The sequence below is a fragment of the Plectropomus leopardus genome, chromosome 13 (assembly GCF_008729295.1).
Source record: "Plectropomus leopardus isolate mb chromosome 13, YSFRI_Pleo_2.0, whole genome shotgun sequence".
Classification (NCBI taxonomy): domain Eukaryota; kingdom Metazoa; phylum Chordata; class Actinopteri; order Perciformes; family Serranidae; genus Plectropomus; species Plectropomus leopardus.
In genome coordinates this window covers 25,510,597-25,521,221 of record NC_056475.1, presented here as the reverse complement: position 1 = coordinate 25,521,221, position 10,625 = coordinate 25,510,597, and the positions used below count along the sequence as shown (strand labels likewise).

The 10,625-nt window shown below is 40.4% G+C and overlaps 1 protein-coding gene across 1 annotated transcript; it reads left to right on the top strand.

Moving 5' to 3' along the window:
• The first annotated feature begins 1,876 nt into the window (after window positions 1–1,876).
• On the top strand, window positions 1,877–9,269 carry radx (RPA1 related single stranded DNA binding protein). The gene is made up of 15 exons (XM_042498614.1): window positions 1,877–2,767; window positions 3,486–3,628; window positions 3,724–3,916; window positions 4,014–4,122; window positions 4,218–4,318; window positions 5,045–5,164; window positions 5,245–5,340; window positions 5,426–5,593; window positions 6,545–6,690; window positions 6,771–6,901; window positions 7,019–7,057; window positions 7,134–7,237; window positions 7,311–7,547; window positions 8,616–8,798; window positions 8,927–9,269. Exons 1-15 carry the CDS (start codon window positions 2,167–2,169, stop codon window positions 9,061–9,063), a joined length of 2,508 nt encoding a protein of 835 aa, XP_042354548.1. The 5' UTR covers window positions 1,877–2,166; the 3' UTR covers window positions 9,064–9,269.
• Window positions 9,270–10,625: the final 1,356 nt, after the last annotated feature.

Here is a 10,625-nt window from a genome sequence, read left to right as displayed (position 1 = left end):
TGTTGGTGCATTTTACTGTGTATTGATTACAACAAATGAACTATAAAAAAATCCTTATTTTTCTTTTTGTGCTTATGTTTTGCTTTTTAATAAAGCTCACACTTTAAAAAAAAAAAAAAGTTTGGCTCTTTAAGTACACATACTCATCTGTTACATGAATATCAGCTGAGCATTCAGTATCCTCAGAGACGTTGGATGACAATTTCGAAACCATGTCAGCTCTGAGAACAGTTAGCTCCGGGACACATTTAGCAGAGCTTAGCACGAACACTGGTTCTCCAAAAATGTGGAGCTGCGATGACCTCTGATGAGGAGAGAAAATGAGGTTTTGTGTGTGTAGTCTCTACAACATTGCTGGTGACTTTTCATCATTGCTGAAAAGAGTTTCTGGAAGGTGCACAGACGCCCTTGAACTCAACAAGACCAAAGCACAGATTTTTTTAAATTACACACCATCAATCCTGAAAGCCAATCTGTCCAAGTGTCAACAATGCAAGGCCCGTGATATCAAAAGCCTTCAGCAATTCAGAGCCAAGCTCCACATCTTCAACATATGGGCAGAATTATGTGTCATTAGAAACTGAATCTGAATTTTAGATAACTGAATTTGAATTACATATTTTGAAACTGAATTAGGTTAAAAAAAAAAAAAAATTTGTAAATGGATTTTTATCAAATGATTTGATGATTTTACATTTTGAATTACATAATTTGAAACTGATCTTAAAAAATTAACTGTCACCAAAAGTGCATTTAGCCTACTTAAGCAGAACACTTAACCTCAAGGTACTACTCATTTTTATTAGTATAATAGAGTACTTCTCTCATGTGCAAATGTTGAGCATTTTCAATATACAACCCCCAACATATTTATTTTTCTTATAAACTGAAGGATAATATATAGATGATAGATAGATAGATAGAGGATCAGAATATTTTTCCAGCACTGGTCTATAAGAATTAAACACTTTTGATGCAGAGCATAGCCACAGTGTCTCATTGAGATGTGTTTGCCTAAAAACCAGCAGGTGGCGTTTGAGTCCACAGCTTTTTGTTATTGACTTTAAACCACCTCAAAATTGTGTTATGATGTGAAATTAGAAAAATCTGAAATTAGTTTATTGCCAAATAGATTATCACAATCAACCTTTTCCACTGTTTTTTGGTGCATAACTGTCACAACTAAAGTCATAAATATATCAAAATGTGAAAATATATGGGGTTTTTTATGGAAAGAGCTGTACTGTCTTTATCATAAGTAGGATGGGGTGTGAAATTATTCACAGCATGACATGAAGAATAATGTCCACTATGCGTAAATAATGGCCAAAGATTGAAGGAAAAGTGCAATTAATTAGATTTGGAGACTGAATGCTGATTTAACATGTAGTGTCTGTGGGGTGAGGGAGGACGATGGGACTGGCTTTCACACATAATTGCATCAATAAAGCCATTTAGTTGATCTATAGTATTCAAAATTCAACCACACATATGACAGGATACTATGTGAATCAGTAATCAACAGAGTTTGAGGAAAGTAATATCAATATGTAAAAGGTTATTTAATTGTAGTTGTAGTCACACCAGCATGTCAAAGACCAGCATAAACTGGTTCAGGACCATCTAAAACCATCCTTGACCACCAACTAAAACCATCTACCAGCATAAGCTGGTTTTTATCTGGTTTTTCAGAAGGGTACATTTTTTCAAGCAAAGCTGCTTTGAAAGCATGCATTTCAGGCAGCAATAATCACAAAAACAGCCCGCGAAATTCTTAAGGGACTGGCTGTTGTTCCACTACATGCAGCTGGGGCCCTTTTTCAGTTGTCCGCCCCTGCCCCTCACACAGCGTGGGGCCGCCACTGCTCTGCGTGAACAGTAGTGACGCCATCAAACGGCACCCGCGTTGTTTGTAACGGTCGCTAACTTTAACGTTACACCGTTAAAGAATTATTAAACATCGAAAAAAAAAAGTTTTGTAAGATAAACTCGCTGTAGTAAAGATAAAACTACTTGTACATTTATTTATATCACTTGTATTTCCGGCGTGTGGGACTTTGCTGCAGGAGGAAGTTAGTTAGCCAACAAGCTAACATGAGATAACTTGGTGACAGCAGCTACACGGCGGGCTGTCTGACCAGTGACTAGTTGACTCACCTGTCCATAATGGAGGATAACTCGTCTTCTTCCTCGGTGGTCACTGGTTTTTCTCAAACGCCTTTTCTCCAGAGGACGTTGGAGCGGCTATCCTCCTCACAGAGTCTGAAAGTAAACACAGAGGAGGCGGCGGCGGCGGCTCCGGTGGCTGTCCTCGCGCTTCAGCGGTATCTGTCCGAGCAAACGGAGGGACAGCAGCTGTCCGACAGCTACAGCTACGATGTGACAGTCACAGACGGAGTGTGGAGAGCCAAATGTTTTCTTCACCCCAGTTTGAATCACCTGGTTCACACAAACATCCTGAGGACTGGGATCGACGTCAGCATCACGCAGTGCTCCTTTGTTTACAACGAGAGGAGACTGGGACACGGTTACATGTGTATAGAGAAGCTCACATGTGGTGCAGAGAGCTCTGTCCTCCTGACCCGGATGAAGGATGTCAGCTCGCTGCCCTTGCTGGTCAAACACGGCATGGAGAGGAGTGTGTTGCTGCAAAGTGATGCTCCCCTTCAGGTGAGCCGCAAACATTACCTGTCTCTGTGGAACAACGACGACCCAGAGGGAGACATCTGGACATCGGGGTGTCCTTCATCTGACACAGTGCTGGACGGTGAGGCACACATCTGTTTACATGGCTCACATCTACGCCACTGAAGGGGACTTTGCTACTTTGCTTTTCAGCATGCTACTTGTGACAAAAGTTTAGGATGACAGTTAGAGCAGTCAGTATATGTTTATGCACAAGACAATTCAATGAATGTTTGATATATTGCATGGCCAGAGCTAGGAATCACTGTCTATGAATATGTTGATCACTAATTGATATCCCAGGTAATAGTGAAAATGGCCATCATTGTCTTCAAACTGCTTGTTTTGTCCAACAGTCAAAAAGCAAATACTAATACATTTGTAATTATGTACAACAAAGAAAGGCAGCTGAAAAATTTGAATTTTTGGCGTGTTTGCTTGATTAATGACTTTGATTGTTGTTGCTTGTCCATACAGCAGACCAGAGGTGTTGTTTTTCACTGCGCTACACAAATGTAATGTGTTTAGGATATAACATTTAAGTAATTCAGTTTTTAAGATCTGGAAAAAAACAAACAACTTTTGAGCTCTATGTCAAGATAATACAATAAAAATCCTATGTAGTCTTACACCGTAAATGCTGCTGCTGCTGCTGCTGCTGCTGCTGCTGCTGATGATGATGATGATGAGCTAAAATTGTGTATCCAGTTACTGTGGTACTGATTACAAATTTTATTTAAGATTTATTATGAATGCCATTTACTAATAATGTGTCGTCCACAATGTCTTCTTTTCAACAGTGTCCAAGATTACTCTTCTTTGTAGTCTGGAGTCCTGCTTTAGGAAGACATGGAAACCTCTCCCTCTCCTCGTGAAGATAATACACAAATCCAGATTACGGTATTATGGGAAGTTTGGCCTCAAGATTGATTACCCCTACCAGGTGAGTTTAAATTTCCGAAATGTTTACCGAATCTCAGTCACAGTTTTTCACTGTTGAATTGGGTGTTTTTCACCTCATGCTTTGTCGTATTTTAGGCATACTTTGAAGTTGCTGACCAGAGTGGAACAATGTCCCTCGTGCTTTGGAACGAACTTTGTCCAGAGTTTTACCAGAGACTGAACGTAGGCACCGTGTTGTACATCCAAGATTACACCTTGAAGCAGAGTTATTCAAATCGGTCACACCCGCAAATGGACCATCACAAAATGAAGACCTTTAACTCTGTAGGTGTGTACAGATTTATCTCTGGGTCGTCCAAAAGGGGCTGGTGAACCGCAGTAGAACCTTAGCTTTATTTTAATATCTTTTTATGTATTTTCCCAAGAAATCTGCCTAAACCCTCGCAACCCTGCTTCTGTCATCACCGTGGTTTCACCAAAGAGTGTACTGCCTCAGTGGGGACTGCCGGAGGTTTCCTACCAGTTCACCACCAGGTCAAGAATCAGCCTCCATCATCTAAAGTTAACATTTGTCCATCTTTATCAAACACTTGACGTTTGCATCTTACGTATCTGTCTTTGTCTTACAGGTCAGAGCTGGAAAAATTATCCAACAATGCTGCATGTGATGTCATTGGTTTGGTGACATTTGTTGGTCGTGTTGAAAGAGTCAAGAGCAAAGGGAACAAGGGTAATAGATGCTCATATTTATAAACTGGAAATTCATTTTATGCCCCCACGTTGCCTCCACGGTGATAGGAGGCATTTTGTTTTCGGGTTTTCTGTCCGTATGTACGTCCTTAAAAAGGTATGTCCGTCTGTCTCATTCTCGTGAGCACAATATTTCAAGAAAGGTTTGAGGAAATGTCATCAAATCCGACACAAACGTCCACTTGGACTCAAGAATGAAGTGATTAGTATTTGGTGCTCATATGTCAAAAGTCAAGGGCATTGTGACCTTGTCCGTCTCAGTCTCCTGAACGCAGTGTCTTAAGAACGCCTCAAGGTATTTTTTTCACATTTGGCACAAACAAGGATGAACAAGGACCCAAGGATGAACTGATTCTTGTGGTCAAAGGTCAAGGTCACTGTGTCCTTGTATCTGTCACATTCTCTTGAACATGGAATCTCAAGAGCACCTTGAGGGGATGTCTTCAAATTTGGCACAAACATCTGGTCTCAAGGATGAACTGCTTGGAATGCGGTGGTCAGGAGTTATTCTGTACTTGCATCTGCCTCATTTTGTGAATGTGACATTTCAAGAAAGGCCTTGAGGGAATTTCCTCAAATTTAGCACAAATGTCCACTTGGACTCAAGAATGAACGAGTGTTTTAGTTTAAAACTGAAGAAAGTAGGTGAATATGCTTTTTGACCATTTAATTCAGTTATTGATAATCAACCGTAATCACCTTTTAGGTCCAGAAAAATACTGGACGTATCGCTGGATCCACGCTGTAGATGGAACATCCGACCATCCTTTCATCCTGGAGGTTTTTTCCTCCTCCCAACCAGAAGTCTTCAGTCGCATATGCCCGAGTAAGTCAACTGTGCCGCCCCTGTCCGACAACTCTGCTGCCCCTCAGTTTCACTTAGCTTCATCATCACCTCCTCCACAGTGACCTACCTGGTGTGCACTCAGATGAGAGTTTGTCAGGTGGAAGGCTCGCTCCCCTACCTCACAAGCAGCTGCGAGACAGAGACGTTCATCACAGGTTAGCACGGCCGGAACAACAAGGACCTGCTCGTGTACACATGTGGCGACGGTGTTGGTTACTATTTTATCCGTCTCCATAACAGGCTACCACAAAGGTCAGCCGTACGTGAGCGACCCCAGAGTGAAGAGCTTCATCCAGTGGACCAAAACTCTGAAGGACAACGTTGTGCTCCGGAAGACTGCTGTTGGTGGTTATTATTGCTACCCTCGTCCTCCAAAGACATTCAGCCAGTCGACTGCAGATGCCTCAGGTGAGGGGAAAAAACACAAGACTGGTTATAAAGTGAAAACCTCTTATGGTGGTCACATCTGGCAAGGTCAAATTGATAAGTGTATGATTATTATAACTGATTTATTTTCCCCCATGGACAGCGTTGATATTAAGTGAATTTGATTTATTTTTTAAAATACAGTAATATACATAAATTGGTCATTACGTGATCAAATGACTTTCTTTTTCTCATCATGATTTCGATGTGCAGCAGCACAGGAAGCCAGCAGAATCAGGCAGGATGCTCTGAGACAAAATATCAAAAGTAAAAAACATTATATAGATTTAATGTAGTTTTAAATGTTTTTTCTATATGTTGGAATGTATGAAAAGACCCCAAATGAGAACTATAAACAGACACACTTGATTACTATACGCATATTTTTTAGACATCATTTGTAAAGGAATAATTCTGTCCAAGGCTTTTTAATCTATGTAACATATTTGTAGTTTTTAGAACATGCTGACATGCCTTTGGGCTTTTGGCCTCTCTGCGTACTTTAGTTTTATCCCAGAATGCACTAATTAGCCTTAGAAAAAAAAGTCCATCTTGCATGTTTATAATTTCAGGGCATGAAATGCTGAACTCCACTTCAGTTCTGAACCATAATGAGATTCGGTGCGTTCTCTTGTGGGTGGCAGGAATCAAATCAAATCTGGGTCAGCGTTCTCCTGCAGTTCTGCAACAACATGCAGCGCAGCGTACGGTCCAGGACTCATTTTTACTGCAGCCTGCTCTGTCTGTATAATGCATGGTTGCAGGGGGTTCATCTTTATACATTTTATTTGAATTTTCAAGTCACAATTTATAGACAACACAATTCCTAGACAACAATTTGCCTACAAAGTATAGTGTGCATCTAAAATGCTGCATCCTCCAGTAAAAGTGATGTTTACTTTTAAAACTTTTGTGCTCTGTCTTCAACTCAAGCTCCTCTGGTGGCTGCAGCTGACTTGAAGAAGGAGTTAGAGACCCTGCGATATAGGGAGCATAAAAACCTTGCAATTCAAGGACAGATCACAGCAGTCTGCTACATAAAAAACCCAAGGGCCACAGGAGGAAGAGGAGAAAAAGAGGTAATAGACATTCTCTCAAAGCATCTCTCCAGGAGTAGTGACATTAAAAACTATAAAAGAAGTCAACTGATTTCCTGCAGGGACCAGATGCTTCTTCCAGTGAACAAGCTGCACCGGATACACACAATGAGCAGACTTCAGCAGTCAATTTAAGATCGGCCTCTGCTGAGAAAATCTCGGGAAATGGAAGGACAAGAAAAATTCAAACAAGGTATGATTCGACTTCCGATTCAGTCATTAATTGTGCTTTTGTGGCTCGTAGGAGCACAAATCATGTAGGAGAGTGTTAATTCATGAATTAAATGTACTGTATGAACATGTCTTCCAGGAAAGCCACGCAGAATTCTGAAAGCACGTCAGCAAAAAGGTAATAATAATTCAGCTGGTGGTTCTTCAGTCCCCCTCTTTAAGCAGTCTGAGCTCATGTGTCTTTGCTCCTACAGGAGACATAAAGACACAGAAGACGGACAAGAGCAGGAAGAGAAAGAGAGCGAGTCTGAATGTGAGGAGGCTCAGGATGTGGAATGCCGCTTCGATCAAAATCAAGGTGAGTTACTGGAGCTGCAGCTTTACTGCGGTGCTCTGATACTCTGTCACAGCATCGTGTTCGTTTCCACCAGACTCTGACGTAACATCGTGGGAAAGCAGCAGTTGGCCAAAGCAAAGACAAGAAGTGTCTGAACACCTGCATCAAGGCGGTCTCTACCAGGACAGCGTGTCCCAGAGGTTCACGTTTGATGAAAAAAACGTCCTCCTGCAGCGGAGCAACCTTCAGCCAACTCGGTGGACGCCAGAGCAAAGCGCCGACACCGTCCCGCCTGTGGTCTGTCCGGGATACTACCAAGTCACAATATTAGGTGAAGTTTGAAAAGCTTGACTGATGATTTTCAGCTTCTTTCGTCCAAAGTGTGGGCGGCGTGAACGTTCTCTCCCCTTCAAAATATTGAATTATTCAGAAGACGCAGGCCTTGGTTCTCTATTTTTTTTATGAGTATCTCTCAAATGGACCAAAATTGCCATCACATTCAGTTAGTTCTGAATAAGTGTAGACCCGACCTGACCTTTATGTTTTCATTGTATGCTCTTTAAGTCATGAGTGAGTCACTGTGAGATTGAGACCTGCTCTCAGCGGAAACCAAGTTGCACAGTCACAGGTCTGAGTCATATTTAGGAAACACCAAAATTCATATAACTCTGTGATATTGAGGAGCAGCTCCATTCAGCTTTTTTTTCTGTGTCCTCTATTCCATTTTCACCAAGCTGTGTAGTTAAAAAATGGTGCTTTCTTTAAACTGCAGCTTTTAAAATCCTAAGGGAACTTTCCACCAAGGCTTTTTCTCCCAAGGCCAGAGCATTTTTACCATTTTTTGCAATGGGAGCGCTGCAAATTTACACTGTGCTACAAACTGCAGCAATGTAAGGAGGCACTGAGTGTCTATTTTTATGCTGAGCGCTGCACGTTTGGCACATTTGTCTGAGTGCAGATAGTCGAAAAATGTTCAACTTTGGGTAAAATGCTGCTCTCATCACTGTCGCTTTTTACCCAGCTGTCCAATCACAGTGGAGGAGGGGCGGGACAAATACCACAAAGACTAACCATCACATTTAACATGTACAAGCGCTCAACAACAATAACAACAATAGGGATGAGAAAAGAAATCAATACGGCATAATATCATGCATGTATCGATATACAGACTCCAAGTGTTTTTTAGTCACACACACACACATTTATATTTTTTTTTCGTTTTTTGAATGAGAAAGTAAAAACTTTATCTTTAAAACTTTATCTAACTAGATAAAAACGATGCTGACAAAGTGGTTGAAAAAGGGTGATATATGTCAAATCAGATTGGCAAAGAACAGCAAAGACAACAATCCAACTCCAATGTGTCCAATCTTTTTTTTTTTGGTCTTTTCGACAGGCATAAACAAGCAGATAGCCATTGATGCGGCATACTTTCCTGTTGTGAGCTCAGACGAGCCCAGGGCTGTAGGTCTGCCTCTGGATCCCCACGGCAACACGATGCTGTCCTGCATGTCGTCAGGCTTCCTCTGTCCCCTCAGTGACACTGCCAGCCACAACCAATCAGCACATCCTGAGCCAGGTAGACACCACACCGATGCAGTGGAGGACCTTTAAGTTTGGCTTCAACACACCTGGGAGCTCTTTTGTGACTCATACACACACTACAGCGTCATCTTTAGAATTAACGTGAAAATGTTTGTGTTGCAGAGGAGGTGTTGGCGACTGCCGGTGAACTGGAGGACACACACGTCGTGTGCATCTTGGACCTTTGCCATCTGGGTGGAGACAAAGTAGAGGTCCTGATGAGCAAGATGTACAGAGTGACGGAGGTTTCTCAGGATTAGGAAGCACAGAGGAGCCGGTGTTTAGCTCTCTGGCAATTATTATCAGCATGAACCGATCATGTAAATATAGAGTAATTTTGAATAGAAATAAAAAGTTTTAGACCACACCTCATTTTGATACTTGTATATACCTGTTACACATGTACAGCAAATGTCATATCATTCTTTAAATAATGCTTTTGAAGAGAAAATATTTTGTTTTTGATTAAAATACTTTAATGCATAATATTGCGTACTTTATTTACAAGAATTCAAGCGTGTATATGCTGTGACAGATGTTGCCAAGTGTCAGCTTACTGAACACTGCAAGTTTTAACTCCTCCAAGCAGCAAATAGTAGCTGCAGATTTGTAATTTTGAGAAGCAAATGGTATTTTGTGTGAATCACTGTGAAAAATCAAATCAAAGCGAGGTGTGACACTGGCTCATATGGGCTCCCCTCTGCTGTGTGACAGATGACTTGCTTGTCATAGAGAAAAACAACAACGTGTTGCACAATTTTTTATGTGCATCAAAGCTTTTCTCATAGATTAATACGAGCCTGGCACTCTGATGTGAAAATCCGTCTTTTTGCATCAGGAACAAACAAGTCGAGAAACAGTCTTTTGCTCAGAATAACAATACATATGTTTAAAAATATTTATTTCCAAGTATTTCACAATATCCAGGTTGATTTATAAATAATTCAATATAACATAATTAATATCAAGATATTTTAGAATGTAAACTTAATTTGTTAATTTCTTTTAAAACAATATTAACGATATTTTTAAAGCTTATTTTGATGGTAAATACAGAAAGAAAACAAGCCATACAAGTGACTGTGCAACACCAACTCGAAAACGCCAAAAAAAAGCCTCACCTCCTCTAATAAGACACTTCATTATCTGTTACAAAATTACTTTAATTTTAAAATCATGTAACATACATATGTAATCTATATAGACATATAAAATAAACAACTATATATATAGTCTAAACTTTTTTTTTTACATTCTATTGTACAATATATTCAATGTTTGTTTCTGCACTGAAACTGCAGAAATGGCTGTGCACCAGGTTGGTTTTCTTCATGTCCTGGCAAATCTCACACAGAAAGCATTGATCCGACCGCACACGCTTACATTTAAGGTGTCAGTCGCTATTTTACAAATCAGAAAAAGTACAAGTTATATGTGATTCAAATCACATGCCTTCAATGACACTCAATGAAAAAAAAACATGAAGAAGAAAAGCACTCTGAAAGTTGAAAAAAAAAAGGTGCGGTAACTACTGTTTGGGAGACTACAAAGAAAAACAGTACCGACAGAGCAGATGAATTATTTACAATAACATCTGTGAAGCAGTACACACTTTAAAAAAAAAAAAACAACTCTAAAAATCATCCAGACATGGTGGGTGATTTGTCCAAAGCAAAATAATTTAGAGTTTAAAGGGATAGTTGATATTTTTGAAGTGGTCATGGTCTGGTGTATTTCATACAGCTGATGTCAGTCGGCATGCCTTCAGTTTGGAGAAGCAGGCTGGAGTCCGACACTGAAGCTAAGCAATGTACTACTGTGG